General features: G+C 41.7%; 1 protein-coding gene across 1 annotated transcript in view; it reads right to left on the reverse strand.

The window, feature by feature from the left end:
• Positions 1 to 5,446, reverse strand: part of mast1a (microtubule associated serine/threonine kinase 1a) — a 50,250-nt gene extending 44,804 nt beyond the window's left edge. The window contains exon 1 of the mRNA XM_058380836.1: positions 4,895 to 5,446. Within this exon, the coding sequence (XP_058236819.1) occupies positions 4,895 to 4,963 (69 nt within the window). The 5' untranslated portion in view covers positions 4,964 to 5,446. The remainder of the gene's footprint in view (positions 1 to 4,894) is intronic.
• Positions 5,447 to 20,470: the final 15,024 nt, after the last annotated feature.

Here is a 20,470-nt window from a genome sequence, read left to right on the forward strand (position 1 = left end):
TAAAAACGATAGTTTTATTCATTTAGTATTTGGCTTAGTTATGTGAAGCTACAAGTCTATGTCTAAGTTGTTACCATAGAAACGATAATGTATTAGATTTGCCACTAAACTATTTTTAAATTCCTCTGGCTATTTACTTTTACTTGGTAAAGTTCCTGCCTCTGTTTTAAGACCCTGATGGAACCTCACTAAAGCTTCGTCAAGTGAAGTATGGAAGTTGGATAGGTCTCGACTGCTTTACTGTAGATTTCTGGAAACAAATCCACTGTGATGTAAAAGAACTTGAGGAATAAAATACTTGTATTATACAGTATATTTATGGAGTTGGTCTGTGTTGGTGTAAGGATGGTCTCAGATTGTCTCCTGTATCTCACCACACTGCTGATACCGTCTCTCTCTCTCTCTCTCTCTCTCTCTCTCTCTGAGATTGTGAGCTCGACACATGACGAAGAGAGAGAGACAAAATTAGGACCTGGTTGAGCTTTAATCAGTCCTTTATGATTATCTTGTTCCATCACCACCTCGTGTATTAACTCAAGCTTCACACTCTGGATGCTGGGACGTCTTCCATATCCATCACGATGAAGTCCCAGAAGATCCGTTTTGAAACCTGACCCTCTTAGTTCTTTGGTTCTACAGCCATAAACCGAGATGAGATGAGATGGGGAGCGGTCAGAGATCAGATCGATACTAGAATAAAGGAAATGCCGAGCGGCGGCAGCGTCGATAACCTCCTCACGCCACAGACCTACAGACTGCCAGGAAGCGACGCAAGCCGACTAATGAATTAGCGCTGGCTACGTTCCTGTGAAGGAGAAAGAGAGAGAGAGAGAGAGAGAGAGAGAGAGAGAAAGGTCCAGACTGTTTATGGTGAGAATAAAATAAGGGATAAAAAAAGAGACTGAGGTCAATAAAGGAGAAGTGTGGCTAGGCCGTCACTGAGGATATGACTAAGCAGGTCCTCGTCTCAGACTCAGACATCCAGCCGGTGGCTAGTGGAGTGTCTGATATCTTTTGTGCACTTTTCCGCCTCAGCATCTTGACGTTTGCAATCTCAGCATTCTGTGTACACACATCCCTGTGTAGCATTTCAACCACATCATGAACCCGCCTCAGACAATCAGGTTTTCTACAGGATTCAGGTCAGGAATTTGTGATGGCCACTCCAACATATCCACTATTTTGTCTTTAAACCATTTTGCTACATCTTCTGAAGTATGTTTAGGATCACTTTTAATCCTCCTTTATCATGACACACAGTGACGTCCAGCAAAACAGCCCCCCCCCACCACCACCACCATGCTTCAGAGGGATAATGTCCTTCTGAGTAAACAGCCCTTTTCTTCCAAATAGCTGCATTTTTGTTTTGTCTGACCGGAGAAGTCTTCTCCTTCATCGAGCTGGTGATCACTGGCAAAACTTCTGGCTTTGTTGTGCTGGTCTTGGTGTAGAAGTTTCTTCTTTGCGTGAAAGCCTCTGGACCATCTGGTACCCTCTACCTTCGTTGATGTCTTGGGGTTCATTTGAACCGTTCAGAAGGATCATTTATCCCTGTTAAGGGTTTGTGCTTCTTTTCCTGAAAGATCTGGTTGGCCCAGAACATTTATATTCGTACACAATAATTTGTACAGATGCTCATGGTAGTTCTAAAAAGGAACCAGATTTCTGGAAGTCCAGAATGCTGAGCTGCTTGGATTTTACTCATGGTGTCAAACCCCAAAAGAGCACTGGTTCTTAAATACAGCCAGAGGTACACTCCCAATTAACTCCTAGTTATGACAAGCGGCCGGTCAGAAGCTACTACACCAATTTCTAGAATCTTCTAGACTGTTTAAAAACACTGGTAACTGGGTGAATGTAAATCTCTGACCTAGTGGAATTCTAACATAGTGAATTAAAGGTAAAATAAATCTGTCTCTAATGGATTGGTTTAAAATGACCTTTGAGGTCATTGAAAAACCTCAGGTGAAGCCTTAAGTGACAAAGTGCCAGAAAGAGTCAAACGATAATAAGAAATATGTGGAAAAACTGATAAAGATCATCTTTAGCCTTGGGATATGCAAAGGTTTGGCCTCAGCTGTAGTCACTGGACTGAAAAAAAAAAACTCCCATCTTGAGCATGATATAGTCCCGTCTTCAAAAAAAAAAGTTCTTGTACTAATCTGACCGCTGAAAAACAAGTTCAAAACAAGTGTGTAAAACAAGTTTACATTCCCTCGACCATATGTCCATTCGTAGATGTCCAGCTAGACTGCCCACACCCACCAGCTCGAATGTTTGCTAATTAGCTTCTCTTAGTAAACGTTGTCTTTAACCTTGTTACCCCGTAACAAGATCCACACACACATGTGGTTTCGGCAGATGGACCCTCTCACATCACCCCTATTTAGGAGCTATCCCTGTTGGCCGCACTGTAACCTCTTTCATCTCCTCGCTCTTCTCTCTGTGCCCTAAAACCCTGCAGTCTCTCTTCCTTCCCGCCTCAGTGAGCTGTCAGACTCTCATTACTCTCCTAATGGGCCATAAAGAGCAACTGAGGACGGTCCCAGGACACATCCCTGAGTTACACCACGCACCGAAAGGCTATCGATCGGCACTAAGAAACAAGGATAAGAGCATCTATAGAGCGGATATTAAAGATATATATGTGTGTGTGTGTGTTAATGCATACACTACACAAGGCAGGCGTAGGCATTTGGAATAATCCACAGTTGCCATAGTCGTGCTGGAAAACATGAGTGGGAGATCTTGTGTTTAACACTCCTTCAGTAACGATCCTGAGAGCAGAGAAATGAAGCCAAGCATCATATCTCTGTCCTATAATCCCTCTCCACATCATCTCACAATGATAATTCTAAACTAATGTGAAAACCAGAACCGTGGTCCTCTGATAGGCGGCATTTCTGTAGATTAATTCTGAAAAAATTTGGAGACAAAGCGTGATCTTGTTCTGCTGGAGAACTTCCAGCAAAGCCTTGATACGCTAACACATTTACATTTTAGGGGTTTGGCAGACACCCTTATCCAGAGCCACTTACATTTGATCTCATTTTTGTTATATACAACCAAGCAACTGAGGGCTAACGGCTTTGCTCAAGTGGCAGCTTGGTGGACCTGGGATTCAAACCTACAACATTCTAATCAGGAGTCCAAAGCCTTAACCACTTCCCACTTCCCAACACTGTACTGGGGGGGTGCATCTCAATCTGCTCCCTAGTTCCCTAGTCATATTTAAGGTGTGTCTCTGATTCCTAATCGCAAAATCCTTCCAGCGCACTGGAACAGTGGCTCCCTAAAAAAATCCCACAATGCAGTTGAAAAACCAGGAAGCATAGATGCAGGAAGTGACGTCATATTTTCTGGAAAAAAATAGGGCGTTCGAACCAAACTCTCAGCTAACTTCAACAAGGAAATTTTGTGAGTGCATTAAGAAAAGACTATAAGCAACTGAGAAACACTTTGGGTCGTGAAATTTGTAAAATCTGTAGACTCGTGCTACGGAGCAGATAGACTAATTGTGCGTATCGATCGTTCTTCTCTTTCGCAGACAGAAGTGTGTCTCATTCTCTGGAGAGATTTATTGTTTGGAAAGTCTGGTACATTGAGTAATGAGCGAAATCTAATAAAGGAGAGAGCAAATAATATTTGGAACGCTGTTCTTTTAGGACTATTCAGATAAATCCTAGATACGATCAGAGGGAGAGAGAGAGAGAGAGCGTGAGAGAGAGAGAGAGGGGGTTTTTTGGTGCAATGTAAATGGCGTGGTCCTTTGTAAAGTTAAGCTGAGAGTCATGACACGTGGGTTTTGCTGGTGGAGCTGCAGACTGTGTGTGTGTGTGTGTGTGTGTGTGTGCGTGTGTGTGTGGGTGTGTGCGTTTGCATTGTTTTTATAAAATGCTACGTGCTTTCTGCACTCTACACAATCACTGACACAACAAGCAGTCAAGAAAAACAGGAAACTGCCTCTGTGGTTACTGTGGATGGAGAGAAGCAGCGTTGATTATATATTAATCCCCAGTTGTATATCTGCTGAGCTCAGCAAATTCACAGTTCAGCTAGCACAAGAAAGAAAGAAAGAAAGAAAGAAAGAAAGAAAGAAAGAAAGAAAGAAAGAAAGAAAGAAATTCCCCTATAACCTAGGATTTATCAGCAGAGACAGCAGTGTTTGGTGGGTCAATTTCTCTTCCGTAGTTCATCACACAGTGGTCACCTCATTCTCTTTCGTGAAGTAACTGTTCACGGAAATTCTGGAGATTTCCGGACGGCTGTAGTACTTATAAATCATATATTACAAATGTATAACATTCAGGATGTACAAAAAAATCCTATAAACATCTCATTGTGATATGGACGCTCATTGTAGGGGGCGTGGCCAGGCATGATGATCGCCCGTTGGTCACCCGGGTTTAGAATGCCGGAGATAAAACACTCGGATAATTACCACATGACCCCCAGCTCCTATTATAAAACTACATTAAACATCCAATCAACCTGCACAAGCTTATTGCATCATTAAATGTACGAGCCAATCATGTTCCAGTATGCAAATTCAGGACATGCAGCCATAGATGGAGGGTCTATGGGACATAGGGTCAGTGAGCTGGATTTTTGTTTTGAATGGAATACAGGAACTACAACAGGTTTTCGGTTCAGTAAGGTGGCATATTTATTTCTCAGAGAGGTTTTCTCAGGATGTCATGAAGAAATAACGTGCATTCATTAGTTCTGATGAGGATGGAATGTGAGATCTTTACAAACACCACGTGCACTTTAACACCTTTATGAAAAGGCTGTGAGAGTAAATGTTTGCGTTATGATGGCTGCATTATAAAAACGCTTTCCTGTCAGCGATCTTGCGGTTCCTCTGCAAAAACCGGAAGTGTGCTCAACTCACCTGCATCCTCCGCCGGCGGATAATCCCGGAGTCGTCCCCCGCGGTACTACCACCTGCCCTGTCGGTCATCTTCGGTCCTTCAGCTCGCAAAAGTCGCTCAGTGGCATTAGAAACATCCAGAAAGCCGTGTGTTTAGCTCTGCACTGACCGCAGTAGCCTGACAACCTGTCCATAGGTTTGTTTACAGCGACCGGGAGTTCCGGTTACACGGAGCGTTTTGACAATCGGTGAAAGTGGCATAGGTCCGTTTCCTTATCTCTGCGTCTCCATGGCTACTAATTTCCGTCCACTCATTAAACACAGCCTCTCTCTCTCGCGCGCGCGCGTTCTCCGAGTGCGACACGACGGGGAGGGAGACGCGCAAACGCCTGCGCTCGTGCGCACTCTAGTTCACGTCCCGCGTGGTTTGAATCGAACCAACCAAAATAAATAAATAAATGAATATAAAAAAACCTACACCGTAAGCGTATTCGTGTGCTTTCGTTACAAAGAAGGTATGAAGCCGCGCTAGATTTACTCCCTTGTGATGCCGCCTATGCAATAACGTTAGGCTTGGGGTTGCGGTTCCGTCCCAAACCGCGCACAGTAGCCTGAAACAAGGCGCGTGCTATCTATGTACAGTAACTATAGTAACCCTATAGGAACGCACTATTGAGTGGAATACGGCGCGGTTTGGGACGCAGCCCCGTTTTACTCCCACTTAACCGTTAGAGCGCTTTGGTTTGGACCAAAGGAGTCCAGCGTATAGGGGATTCCCAAATGGACACGTTTTTAAATTAGCCTCGAGAATGTAATTTTAAACTATTAAAAATAACCAACACAGAATAATACGTCGTTTAAAGAGGTTTAATAGACATTTCTAGACATTTAGCATTGCGCGCTATGAGAGGATCTATGAATATGCATGATATGCAAATTAGAAATCTCCCCATGTCCTCGAGCACCTAGCGCATATGTTCGTAACGTGTCATAATGTTTGTTTACTTCTTTCACATTACTTCACTTAGCCCATTTTTTATCAGCATTAAAATGTACCTCATACCACAGCATTATTTAATTCACAAGCCAGAAGATGGTTCTGGCTGTAACAATAATAAATAATAAATCTATATTAATGTTATATATATAAATGCGCTCCTTGTCATGTTATTATTGTTTCCATAGTAACAGCTCATTTCTCTGCATAATCAAATAAGCGGTTGAATAGATGCATTATCCTGGTGTTTCTTCTCGTTGTTATAACACACTGTTTATACTACAAAATGGTGTAGAATAGTGCATGAATACATGATTTGGGACACACCTATAGTCACCAAGTACAATAGAGCACTGTGAAAAGAAAAGACTGTGCTATAAATAGACATAAAATGCGGTTTCTAGTGCTGTGTAGCTTTGTGTATGTAGATATACAGGTCAGTTACACTGTATTGCCAAACGTTCTGGGACACCCCTTCCTGTCCCCTTCCAGTGATCCCAAGTTTGGGGATGACCCCTTCCTTTTCCAACATGACTGCACACCAGTGACCAAAGCAAGGTCCATAAAGACATGGATGAGTGAGTTTGGTGTGGAGGAACTTGACTGGCCTGCACAGAGTCCTGACCTCAACCCCATAGAACACCTTTGGGATGAATTAGAGTGGAGACTGAGAGCCAGGCCTTCTCGTCCAACATCAGTGCCTGACCTCACAAATGCACTTCTAGAGGAATGCTCAAAAATTCCCATAAACACACTCCTAAACCTTGTGGAAAGCCTTCTCAGAAAAGTTGAAGCTGTTATAGCTGTAAAGGGGCGAGACAACTCCATATTACATTCATGTGCATGTAAAGGCAGACGTCCCAGTTTTGGCCTGGCTCACAGTCTCCACTCTAATTCATCCCAAAGGTGTTCTGTGGGGTTGAGGTCAGGACTCTGTGCAGGCCGGTCAAGTTCCTCCACACCAAACTCACTCATCTATGTCTTTATGGAGCTTGCTTTGGTCACTGGTGTGCAGTCATGTTGGAACAGGAAGGGGTCATCCCCAAACTGTCCCCACAAAGAGCATGAAATTGTCCAAAATGTCTTGGTATGAAGCTGAAGCATTAAGAGTTCCTTTCACTGGAATTAAGGGGCCGAGCCCAACCCCTAAATTCAATGATCTGGAGGGGTGTCCCAAAACTTTTAGCAATATAATGTAGGATTCAATTCAATTCAGTTTTATCTGTAGAGTGCTTTTATTTTCATTTATAGTCATCTGTAAGCCAGGGTTCTAGTGAAGATTCAGGAAATATCTGGCAACCTAACTATGCTTTTAATAACTCTAAATGTTGGATCTCAGCATGTGCTGAGAAAGACAAGACTGAACACCTAACACATTCTACATAAACTCACACCTTCCTGGTTTTCTCCTTCTCACCAAAAGCACCTGATCCAGCTGACGGTCTTCTAAAAGCTGAGCACGAGCAGGTGTGTTAGGTGTGTGTGTATTAGTAGGAGATTGTGTTAACAATCAACAAAGTGTTTTAGAGATCCATCTCGCTGCAGTGGTGTGTTTCTACAAAAAATTTAGAAAAATTCCCAAACCCCGGTCTAGGGGAGTGTTTTTTTTCCTGCCAACAGCCTCGGCTCCGACAGATCGGCTCATTATCGAGCGCTCTGTGTGCCGGGGTAGGTGTGTGTTGGCAGGAGGGAAATCTTTAAATCTTTAAATTGCACATCTCCTTGGGGCCTTCAGGACCGGAAAAGAGCTCCCATGTGCTTAAAGGATTAAAGGACTAAAACCATGCTGAAATGTACCACTACCACCCACATTCAATATGCTCCACCAGCCCTGCGTCCAGATCCACCTCACTGAGATCCATGGGTTTTTTTTTACAGAGTGAATCAGATATAAGTTTGTTTGTCTAGAACTGAGATCCTTTTTGTTGTCATTTGTCAAACTAGGGTCTTGATTTGTTGAATATTTTAGGTCTCTGTGTAAAAATTGACATTTCTGAGGCACTAAACATCATCATGGTGTGGTAGATAAACACACACACACACACATACGGATACATGCAGAATTTACAAGCTAGTTGTATGTTGGTGTTTTATTGATTTTCTTGTCAAGGCTGGCTAGTCAGAGCAGTATTATGACCTTCTCCTAACAATAATAATGACACAATAATCAATGCTCTCTCTCTCTCTCTCTCTCTCTCTCTCTCTCTCATCATCATCATCCTTTCTGACTATATTTATCCAAAGGCTGCTCAGTTTAAACTGTTAAGCAACACGTCGGCTCGCACGTTTTACCTTTCGCCATCACCTTCCGGGAGGTGTTTTTATTATTGCAGCATCCCAAACACCCACACGAGCAGATTGTAATCATTTAACACACACACACACACACAAACACACACAGAGAGAGAGAGAGAGAGAGAGAGAGAGAGAGAGACAGCGAGAGAGAGCACCCACGAGGCACCTGTAAAAATAAATAAACATAGCGGTGCAGTGTGACAGGATGTGAAACAAAAATGGAGACATCCAGTTAGGAACAAGAACAATGCTCACATTCATCTGTTATTTAACAGAATTTCACTTGTACACACACACACACACACACACACACTTGGCACAGACACTATCCAAATAACAGCACAGTGCCTAGTCGTACAAATAATCACAGCAGGTTAGCATAAAAGAGTATTCTCCTGTCTGTGCTTATTAGCCTTGTATGCTAGCAGAAGTGACTCAGCATTTTTCCTGACTACAGGCACATGATTATGATAACTTAGCTTTCAGTGATTGTTGTCAAAAAGACACAGTGGCTCATTATTGGGACATGATTAGCGTCATCACATCACATGTAGCATCTTCCTGAAAGCGGCTCATGCTAACTGACTCATGGATCGTTAGCTGTGTTAGCTCAAGTGAAGCATTCCATTCACACAGTAGACTGAAGTAAAGGACAGGACTGATGTTAGCATTTTTACAGACAAGGAAAATAGGATCAAATCTGATCAAATAACAAGCTAATACAAATACTATGGGTGGGCTAGCACGTTTCCTGAACTTGTTTGTATTAGCATTGCTAAGTAAATAAATCTTTTAGAATGGTTTGCAATGAATTTGAGCAGGTAGATGAGAGTTAGCACTCTTCTGACTATGTTTATTAGCCATTTTAGCATTACTGAGTTAAAAATTCTTTCTAATGATTAGGAAAGTATTAGCATTTTCCTGAAAATGTTGTTTCCTCCATTCTAATGAATTCAAGTACGTGGATGAGAGTTAGCATTTTCTGACTATGTTCATTAGCCATGTTAGCATTGCCAAGTAAAAAATCCTGTATAATGGTAGTTTGTTATGAATTAGAGAAAGTTGGTGAGAAATAGCATATTCCTGTATCTTTAACCATTAGTAATGCAAATAAATAAATAAATAAAATCGTTCATTATCGTTAAGGAGTTTGTTAGCTATGTTAGTACTGGATTTAGCATTTTCCTTATTAGATAGAGAGGACCATGCTAACTGGCTTTTATCCATTGTTAGCTGTGTTTTTATTCCCTTTACACAGTAGCTTGTAGTCAATGACAGTTAGTAAGAACATTTTTAGCATTTTCTAGTCAAGAATATGGAAATAACATCACACTCAGTGGTTGTTTTTTTTTTTTTTTTTAACTTTCATCGAAAAACAAGCTGCATTAGCATTGTTATGTCTAGCGTTTCTCAGGCTAAGACATCAAGCACACACAGTACACTGAATGGAAGCCTGGTGCGTGAAGCTGTTCTTATCTTAACACAACCTGACTGCTGTTTGTCGCATGAAATACGTCAAACGTGAAAGGACATGTGCTTGGGGACCGATAAAGAGGGGTCAGAAATGATTTAAAGTGGAGTAATAATAATGTTCTGATAGGAAATGGATGTTTGTGGTCAGTCGGTGCTCTTCAGGGACCGGGGCAGAATGAGAAGGACACAGTGAGTCACTTTATATTAGAGCAAGTTCTCATGGGTAAGAAGCTTCATCTAAAACGGGATTGCAGGAGCCTTTATTCGTCACATATACATTACTGCACAGTGAAATTCTTTCTTCACATATCCCATCCTTGGGGGTTAGAGAACAGGGGCAGCCATGATGCAGTGGCCCAGGGGGAGGTTTGGGGGCCTTGATTAAGGGCCCAGCAGTGGCAGCTTGGAAATGCTGGGGCTTGAACCCCAATCTTCTGGGCAATGACCCAGAGCCTTAACCACTTGAGCTACCCCTACCATGTGTGTAGACATGTTTTTATATTTTATTGTGGAGCTAATGTCCCCACATCTGACAGTTTTGACCTTTGTTGGGACATTTAGCTAGACCTCACCTGGAAAACTGCTTAAAAAATCAGTTTTTACCTTAAAAAAGTTTTTTTATGTTACAGAGTTTGACCCACAAGGATAGTAACGCAATGTCTGTGTGTGTGTGTGTGTGTGTGTGTCCTAATATGTGAATGTGCATATAAGAGACACAGAAAGGACTAGTCAGAAAACGTGTGTGTGTGTGTCTTCCACTGGGAGTATAAAAAGAGCACACCAATGACAGATAATAAATGACTGCAAACTGCCACAGTGATGTCATTACCTGGAGACAATCACCCTTGGGGAGTGTTTAATGGACGACGTTTTAGATGTGACACCGTTTCCCAGCAGTGGCAGGAAAACTATTAGGAGCTTAAAGGGGTAAGTCCGATCCCCAGTGTATCTAACCAGATGGGCGGAGACAAGAGCTATTTTTCTCAACACACACACACATACACACACACATACAATACATGTAGTACAGTGAGGAATAAAGTGTTAGACGTTTAAAATATAAAAATTTGTTTGAGAAACAATAAAACACCAAACTGGGAATTTACCACTTTAACCATCTGCAAAGGGCGGGACAACTCCATATTACATTCATGTGCATGTAAAGGCAGACGTCCAAACACTTTTGGCAATATAGTTTATCATGGATTATTTTTCAAGCCCGGCATTTTCCATCATGATTTATTCTATACTTCTCTTTAAACACTTCTCTCTCTTCCCGTATCACATTTATGTCAAAGCCCACATTGGCGTGGACGGAGCTCAGGGTAGCTGTGGGTCTGGTGAGTTTATCATCGGCGCCAAAACACAGCTCAATTCCATCGATTACACTCTCTTGTCATTTAACCAAGTCATGTTTAATGCTTCAGCTGCATAGAGCAAATGAAAGTAATCAAATCAGTCATCTGCTATGACTTTGCTTCATCCTCCCACTGGTTGTGGACTTTATTTTTTCTCTCTCTGATTAACATCAGAGTTTCCGTCTTTATGCAAATGCAAAGAGAGCATGAAGTTTCAGGTTTCATGATTATTTGTTAATTATTTCATGTGCACAAAATTGTCAGGGACAGATCTACAGTGTAACTGATACTCTATCACTGTGCAGTACTATATATATATATATATATATATATATATATATATATATATATATATATACACTATATTGCCAAAAGTATTCGCTCACCTGCCTTGACTCGCATATGAACTTAAGTGACATCCCATTCCTAATCCATAGGGTTCAATATGACGTCGGTCCACCCTTTGCAGCTATAACAGCTTCAACTCTTCTGGGAAGGCTGTCCACAAGGTTTATGAGTGTGTTTATGGGAATTTTTGACCATTCTTATAGAAGCGCATTTGTGAGGTCACACACTGATGTTGGACGAGAAGGCCTGGCTCTCAGTCTCCGCTCTAATTCATCCCAAAGGTGTTCTATCGGGTTGAGGTCAGGACTCTGTGCAGGCCAGTCAAGTTCATCCACACCAGACTCTGTCATCCATGTCTTTATGGACCTTGCTTTGGTCACTGGTGCACAGTCATGTTGGAAGAGGAAGGGGCCAGCTCCAAACTGTTCCCACAAAGTTGGGAGCATGGAATTGTCCAAAATGTCTTGGAATGCTGAAGCATTCAGAGTTCCTTTCACTGGAACTAAGGGGCCAAGCCCAGCTCCTGAAAAACAACCCCACACCATAATCCCCCATCCACCAAACTTTACACTTGGCACAATGCTGTCAGACAAGTACCGTTCTCCTGGCAACCGCCAAACCCAGACTCGTCCATCAGATTGCCAGATGGAGAAGCGCGATTCGTCACTCCAGAGAACGCGTCTCCACTGCTCTAGAGTCCAGTGGCGGCGTGCTTTACACCACTGCATCCGACGCTTTGCATTGCACTTGGTGATGTATGGCTTGGATGCAGCTGCTCGGCCATGGAAACCCATTCCATGAAGCTCTCTGTGCACTGTTCTTGAGCTAATCTGAAGGCCACATGAAGTTTGGAGGTCTGTAGCGATCGACTCTGCAGAAAGTTGGCGACCTCTTCGCACTATGCGCCTCAGCATCCGCTGACCCCGCTCCGTCAGTTTACGTGGCCTACCACTTCGTGGCTGAGTTGCTGTCGTTCCCAAACACTTCCACGTTCTTATAATACAGCTGACAGTTGACTGTGGAATATTTAGGAGCGAGGAAATTTCACGACTGGATTTGTTGCACAGGTGGCATCCTATCACAGTTCCACGCTGGAATTCACTGAGCTCCTGAGAGCGACCCATTCTTTCACAAATGTTTGTAAAAACAGTCTGCATGCCTAGGTGCTTGATTTTATACACCTGTGGCCATGGAAGTGATTGGAACACCTGATTCTGATTATTTGGATGGGTGAGCGAATACTTTTGGCAATATAGTGTATATATATATATATATATATATATATGTATAGATAGATAGATAGATAGATAGATAGATAGATAGATAGATAGATAGATAGATAGATAGATAGATAGATATCAAAAAATAAGAGAGAAGGAGAAGAACACAGAGATTATTTCCAAATAGAAAATCTGCAGAATTGATTAGAGAGTATAACATACAGATGAAGCAGCATTAAAAATAAATAAACACCTCCTGCTGAGGTGAAACAGGAAGTACATTTAATTTCATTAGCAGGACTAATGGACAGGAGTCTCGATCCAGCACTGCTACATGAGATTAAGGTCTTAACGACCCTGATGCTGCCTCAATGACCACATTTCCTGGGTCACTCGGGTATTTAAGGCATGATGTCCGAGGCATGATGTAATACGCTACGGGCATCGCCCTGATTTCCTAAAAAACGTCGTAAAATTAGGATCATGTTAACTGGAAGAGAGAGAGAGTGTTGAGTGTGATGCTCGATCAACCGAGTTAAAGTGATCTGAGCATGGATTGTGTGAGATGTTTTGTGTAAGTAGTAACAGGTGAATTTCCTCCAGGATCAATAAAGTGTCTATCTATCTATCTATCTATCTATCTATCTATCTATCTATCTATCTATCTATCTATCTATCTATCTATCTGTCTGTCTGTCTGTCTATCTATCTATCTATCTATCTATCTATCTATCTATCTATCTATCTATCTATCTATCTATCATTGTAATGTTTTCTTTGACACCTTTCTATCAGAACCAGCATTAACTTCTTCAGCAGTTTGAGCAACAGTAGCTCGTCTGTTGGATCGGGTCACACGGGCCAGCCTTCTCTTCCCACCTGCATCAATGAGCCTTGACCGCCCATGACCCTATCTCCGGTTCACCACTGTTCCTTCCTTGGAGCAGTTTTGATAGATACTGATCACCGCAGACCGGGAACACCCCACAAGAGCTGCAGTTTTGGAGATTCTCTGATCCAGTCGTCTATCCGCCATCACAATTTGTTCCCTTCGTCAAATCCTTACACTTGTCCATTTTTCCTGCTTCTAACACATCAACTTTGAGGACAAAATGTTGACTTGCTGCCTAATATATCCCACCCACTAACAGGTGCCATGATGAGGAGATCATCAGTCTTATTCACCTCACCTCTCACTGCTCACAATGTTATGCCTGATCGGTGTGTATCCTTGGTGAATCAAAAAGTGTTAGAATACAGGAAATCGAGTCATGATAGAGAAAACCCGAGGCTGGTGTACTGCCTACTGTCTGGTCACTCAGTATGATCCTGTATGGTGATCAGCTCAATAAAGCTCTGCTAATAGAATTAAACTAAGAAGCGGCATCTGAGTGATTGCACCAGTGGGCTAGCTGCCCATTGACGCAAGATAGATACAGGGACATGAGACAGGATTGGAGCTGGATAAGGAGGCTATATATTGTAAGTAAGAAGGAAGAAGAGCATTGAGGAGGTTCCTGTCCTGACAGAGCTGAACGAGTCTGGCTTAATGACGAGGCTCTTGACAGAAAAGAATTCTTTTTCTGTTTCAACTATCACAGACTTTGTTTGGCTCTTTTCCCAACCGGAGACACTGAGGAATCAATTACACAACATCTACACTGAACCTGAATCATTCATACCTTACAGGTTACAGGTGCCTCTTTTGATTCTCGGACACGACTCCATGGAGGCGAAGCTGCAGGCCGTGTCCAGAGCGGAAGGCTTGTTGCGACGGAAAGTGCTTCGGGTCCCACTGCGAGGAGCTTCCACTCAGTTTGTGGGCAGCACCATTGTCATCCTCTCGTCCTACACAGCGGCTTCGCTAGCAATGAACTGTGGGAAGAGGCTTCAGGGGGAAAGAATCAAGCTGGGCAGCTGACTCTGGGAATAAGTCTTGTCTTTTCCCTTTAATGTGTTTTTTTTCTTCACTATTTTAAATATATACACAGTGTCAATGGTTGATCTTGGTGATTAGTATACTGTATTTGTCAACTTCATGGTGATGCTGAGATTGTAAATTGGTGTTTTCTTTTACTTAAACTGATTTAAATAGCAATACGTTATTGAAAGACTGGAGGATCAGGATCGTCACACTAACACTAAAAGGCTCTTTTCTCAGCTAACTTTGGAAAGCTCCATTAACTCCAATTTGGGTTGATTTTCTAGATTAGACTTCTTATCTTTACAGTTGATTCAATGGTTAGTTGTGTATATAGTCTGAGGGCTGGGAAATGCTTTTTGACCCTTACACTCAGATTGACCTACAAGAAATACCGGAGTGGTTCCAAACAGTGAAGAAAATCCCACATGGTTTCTTTTTAAAAGACGAATGATGGACTGATATCTTCTTCTTCTTTGGTCTTTTCCCTTCAGGGGTTGCCACAGTGAATCATCTCTCTCCACCTATCCCTATCTTCTGCATCCTCAACACTTGCACCCACTAGCTTCATATCCTCATTTATTCCATCCATATACCTCCTCTTTGGCCTTCCTCTTTGCCTCCTGCCTGGCAGCTCCATGTCCAACATTCTCCTACCAATATACTCACTCTCCCTCCTCTGGACATGTCCAAACCATCTTAATCTGTCCTCCCTAACTTTGCCCCCAAACGTCCAACATGAGCCGTCCCTCTGATGGACTCGTTTGTAATACTGTCCAACCGTGTCACTCCCAAAGAGAACCTCAACATCTTCAGCTCTGCTACCTCCAGCTCTGACTCCTGTCTCTTCCTCAGTGACACTGCCTCTAAACCATACAGCATGGCCAGTCTCACCACTGTCTTGTACAAATGATGGACTGATATAATGTGCCAAAAAAAAAGAGAGAGAGAATGTGTAGAAGGTTATAGAGATATCATTTGGTTTGTTGTGTAGGTTCTGTGTTGATACAATAAACGCTATATGTTTCTTAAAAACAATCAGTGAGTGAAGCACATCTGTGCAGATGTGATGGTAAAAGTGTTCAGTTTGGAAACAGAAACACAATGTTAGCTGACTGCGTAATGGACTGAATAAAGCTGAAAGAGTCTACGGAAAGTGAAGATTCTGTGAATAAGTCCAGCAAATGTGATTAATAAGCACAAGACCTTATACTACAAGGTATACAGGGATTTGATTCATTTTTCACGAGTTGGTTCAAGACATCCATGAAGTGAACTGCAGATACGGAGCAAACACACCAAAAACTCGTCGAATGTAATTATTTTATTGTGTCTTAAATCGTTCTGGTTGACCAACTGGATGTGTATTTGATTTTAAATGTTAGATTTTTTGATTTGATTTTGATTTTTTCTGTTTTTCTTTTAATTACAAATGCTAAGCGAACAGTCGGAAAGAGTCGGCTCCTAATGGTGAGCCGAGTCAATACACAGGAATCGTGGAATGTTCCACTTCGCGTTCGAGGGTGTTTGCGCTCGTCTTTCTATTTATAATGTTAGATCACACTTTTATTTATTTGAATCTACTTTTTATTTTGTTACGTAATTAATATGTTTTTTTATGTATACATAAAGCAGGAGCGTGGTTTAGGACAAGTATTACGTTATGTTTTCTGAGAACTGTATATAAGTATGTAAGAATAGCAATGGTATGGTCCAGTCAGAAGCTACCAAAAAGGTTTTATTTTAAACAAGCTTTTTGTAAGGGGAGGCAGAATATAAAATAAAATTTAGTCTGATATATGTTGGAATAATGAATTCATAGGGGTATATATATATACGATGCCAATCACTTTTTTTTCTCTTTGAAAATGTTTTTGTAAATGAAATTGCATCGTAGCAACCCAGAAAAAAAATATGTACACAAACGGTAGACGGTTGTCTTCCCAAAAAAAAGTTTATTGCCAAATGAATGTTTGTTATTAAATTAATGTTAAAAATAAAAAACAAAGGTATGTCAAATTCTGATTGGAGCCCCGCCCCCGCACTTAGCGCTCCAATCACGTGCAAGATTTATGTAAACGACTCTATTCAGATAAATACTAATTGCTGTATTGTTTAGGGGGAGTGACGTGCTGATGCATGCCCATGTCCAATAGAATAAAAAAGGGCTAACAAACAAAAAAAAAATCGAGAATCTTGCCCCGAGAAGATGGATGAATCCACAAGAAGAGCTTCAGGCTTTTTCTGAGTTAGAGGACAGTGATGCAGAAATTTCATCTGGACCAGAAGATACTGACACTGATGAAGAGTTGTGTCATTTTGAAGAAAGGATCGATCCAGTCGAAGATGATCAGTAAGTTGATTTTCTTTGCATTGCATATGTTTTGCAAACGCTTCCACTTGCTGTGGTCAGACAACAATGGCGTGTTTGTTTCGCGGTTACAGTGGCGAAAACGCATCTGACCCGAAGCTCGGACCGTCTGCAGAGTTGGATCATGAAACCCTAAGGTCTGTACAATTTCAAATAATACTAATCATCATGCTTTTTTTTTTTTTGCTGTTTGTGTCCAGCATCGAATAATTATTTGACCGTGAATGTCTGGAGTTTATCACTGAAATAAAGCTGCTCACTTCGGCGCGTGCTTTCACTTTGCAAAAGGCAGCGTTTATTTAGCGAGTATATATTTGTGCTATGTAAAGGCGCGCGCCGATGTGAGCAGACTGTATTCCAGTCATCATATACTCAGAAAAGAATAAATTAAAATAGCACAATGCGCGTTGGCTGGAATGTGGTTGTGAACATGATTTTTAGCAAATGTGAAATGTTCTCGTGAACCTGCAGCGCGCGCTTTCACTTTGTAAAGGCGAGCATATTGATCAAAACGAAGATGAAAGCGCGCGCCGACATGAACAGATTTATTTCAGTCATAAACAGTGGCAACTTTTGCTAAGCAGACTAAATGTAAAAAATAAAATAAAATAAATAATATAATAGTAGCCCAGAAAAACAACATAGCACAATGCACGTTGGCTGGAATGTCCTTTTAGCAAATGTAAAATGTTCTCGTGAACCTGCCAGCCTATTAGCCCCATTGTTATTCAGTGCACTGGCATGGCTGTTTTGTTTTGTTGGTCTGTTCTTCCAACCATTAGATAGATAAATGGCTGCATTCTCATCATAACATTTAACTATATATTTTTTATTCCATTTGCAGGGATGCAACTCCAAGATGTATGAAAAGACATGGAGCTTCACCCCCTGCAAAGAAACGCCGCAGCCCCCTTGCTCCACAACCACCTCAGCCTTCTATTCTGTCCTGGAACTCTGAAGAACATGCTGACATGGATCCTCCTGACATGTTCAAGCCCACCCGGCCACCAGGAGTGCAGCTAAGTTCAATGGACCGCCACACACCACTGGACTTATTCAAGATGTTCGTCATCTGTAAAAACAATATGCAAGAACACCAACAAGCGTGCAGCCCGTCATATTGCTGAGGGGAGGACATACAAATGGACAGATGTGACTGTGGAGGAGTTCTACAAATACATTGGGCTTGTTTTTTTACATGGCTATGGTGAAACTGGACCAAATTATGGACTACTGGAGACAAAGCACAATTTTTTCCCAAGCCTTCCCACCAACAGTAATGTGCAGAGACAGATACAGGACAATTTCGTGGAATGTACACATTAGTGATCCTGATGAGGACGTTGAAAACGACATGAAGTGAGGAACATCGGCGCACGACAAACTGTTCCGGGTGAAGCCTCTCATGACTGCAATCCAGCATGCATGCAAAGCGTTCTACCATCCTCGAAGGAACCTGTCAGTGGATGAAAGGATGGTAGCAAGCAAGGCAAAGACAGGAATGACCTGGTACATGAAGGCAAAACCAACAAAGTGGGGATACAAGTTGTTTGTCCTTGCAGACTCTAGTAACGGATACACAGTGGATTTTGCTGTGTACACAGGAAAGAATAACTTTCCTTCTGGACGAGGACTTTCATATGACTCTGTTATGTTGCTGGTAAATCGTCCCTTTTTGGGATCTGGGTACCATTTGTACATGGACAGTTTCTACACCAGCCCAAAGCTTTTCAGAGACTTGTTCAGGCTGAATGTTGGTGCTTGTGGGACATACAGAGACCAAAGGAAGGAGTGTCCATGAACAAAAACTAATGCCTTAACAAAGAAGTCTGACAGAGGAGCATTCAGATGGATCAGAGATGGTTCATTGCTTTTTGTGAAGTGGATGGACACAAGAGGTATCTGTCTGCTCCACAGTCCACAAAGCCTTCACTGGGGACATGGTACACAGAAGACTGAAGTCCAGAGATGGCATCTGGTCTAGCATGACTTTTCCTTGCCCTTCTCCAATCTCTCAGTACAACAGGTACATGGGAGGTGACCTTTCTGATCAGCTCATTCAGTAATATTCTGTGCAACATAACACCATGAAATGGTACAGAAAACTGTTTCTACATTTCCTGGACATTGCTGCTAGTAATACCTACGTTCTACACAAAGAACTGTCTGCAGTTGCTCATCAGAAGCCTCTGACCCATAAGTGCTTCATGGAGGAGCTTATTGTAAAGCTGTGCAGTGCTTCCACTCAACATGCAACCCAAAACAGCTACTATCTTCCAGTTCCAGCAAACCCTGTGAACCCAGTCAACGCCAGTAAAGTAGCATCATATGGCCGTGGGACTTGCGTGCTCTGCAGAATGGATGGCAGAAAGCAGAACACTCCTTGGAAATGCAAGACGTGATGTTTCACTCTGTTTGCAGCTGACAAGGAACTGTTTTGAAGAGTGGCACAAAAAGGCTTGAAGCTTCTTGTTTTGTCTTTTGAGTTTAAAGATTCTTTACAGTCTCTGTCATGTTTTGTTGCACCATGGTTGGTTCATTTCAGTGTGGCCTCTACCAGCTGAGTGGTTGAAATGAATAAAATATGTTGCACATATTTTTGCTGTGTAGTGTTTTTTGTGTGCAAAAGAATTGCATTTCAATGAAAATTTCAGAAACCATGCTTCCTCTCAACAAAACCTGGCCTCAGTGTACCCTGTTTTTGTATGAGGAATCTGAATGTATAGGTGCGAACAGCTGAGACATCTGGTGGGGAAACCTGGTGTCATGTCAGTAGGTCTTACATATTCATGAATAGTCATGGGTTATTCAGTGAAACAGAGGCTCTGCTGAAAAAAAGTTAGGCACATCAGTCACTTTACCCCAAATAAAAGGTCTTTCTGAGTGTTATAATTTAGCTGTTTTTCTATGGGCCCACACCCAAGACTTTCATGAACTCAGTCCTGTGTTCAAAACAATCTGCCAGGTTTGTTTATTCTCCAGTTTTCACTGTTTTTCTGCTAGGGTTCAAAATTGTATTGTGTATTTTGTCATGTATTTTGACATAAGCTTAAAAGTCGCACATGAATCTAACATTTACATCAGCCACATTATAAAAGCCCAGTTTGTGCTCTATGTAAATAAGTTGAAATGTATTAGCTAATCTTGGTAAAGATTTGAGATTTACACAAATTTAAGAAGAGCCCTGATTCACTGCAGGTCTTCAGAAAGGCCTCAGACCCCAGAGGGTTAAACAAGCTTTTTTGTAAGTGAGGCAGAATATCCAGCACAGTGTATAAAATAAAATTTAGTCTGAGATATACTGGAATAATGAATAAATTATATGCCGAATTCAGCATTTTGCATACTAGCCTACTTTAACACTAGCTTACTTTTACACTAGGGAGTAAGCATCAGGACTGGAAAAAAGACTGCTAGTTAATAAGCTTGTTTCAGAACACATTTATTTATATGAATAGATGTTGTGCCTAGTTAATAATATTCTTTTTTTTTTTTTTACTTGTTTACTTATGTGTTTGTTTATTTATTTTAATTTTATTTACAATTAACTGGCTAATGTAACCTTTAAAATCCGATGACTTTTGTTTGTGTTGTCTCTGGCTTCACAGTGTACC

This window comes from Hemibagrus wyckioides, linkage group LG26 (genome assembly GCF_019097595.1).
Source record: "Hemibagrus wyckioides isolate EC202008001 linkage group LG26, SWU_Hwy_1.0, whole genome shotgun sequence".
In the NCBI taxonomy this organism is placed as follows: Eukaryota; Metazoa; Chordata; class Actinopteri; order Siluriformes; family Bagridae; genus Hemibagrus; species Hemibagrus wyckioides.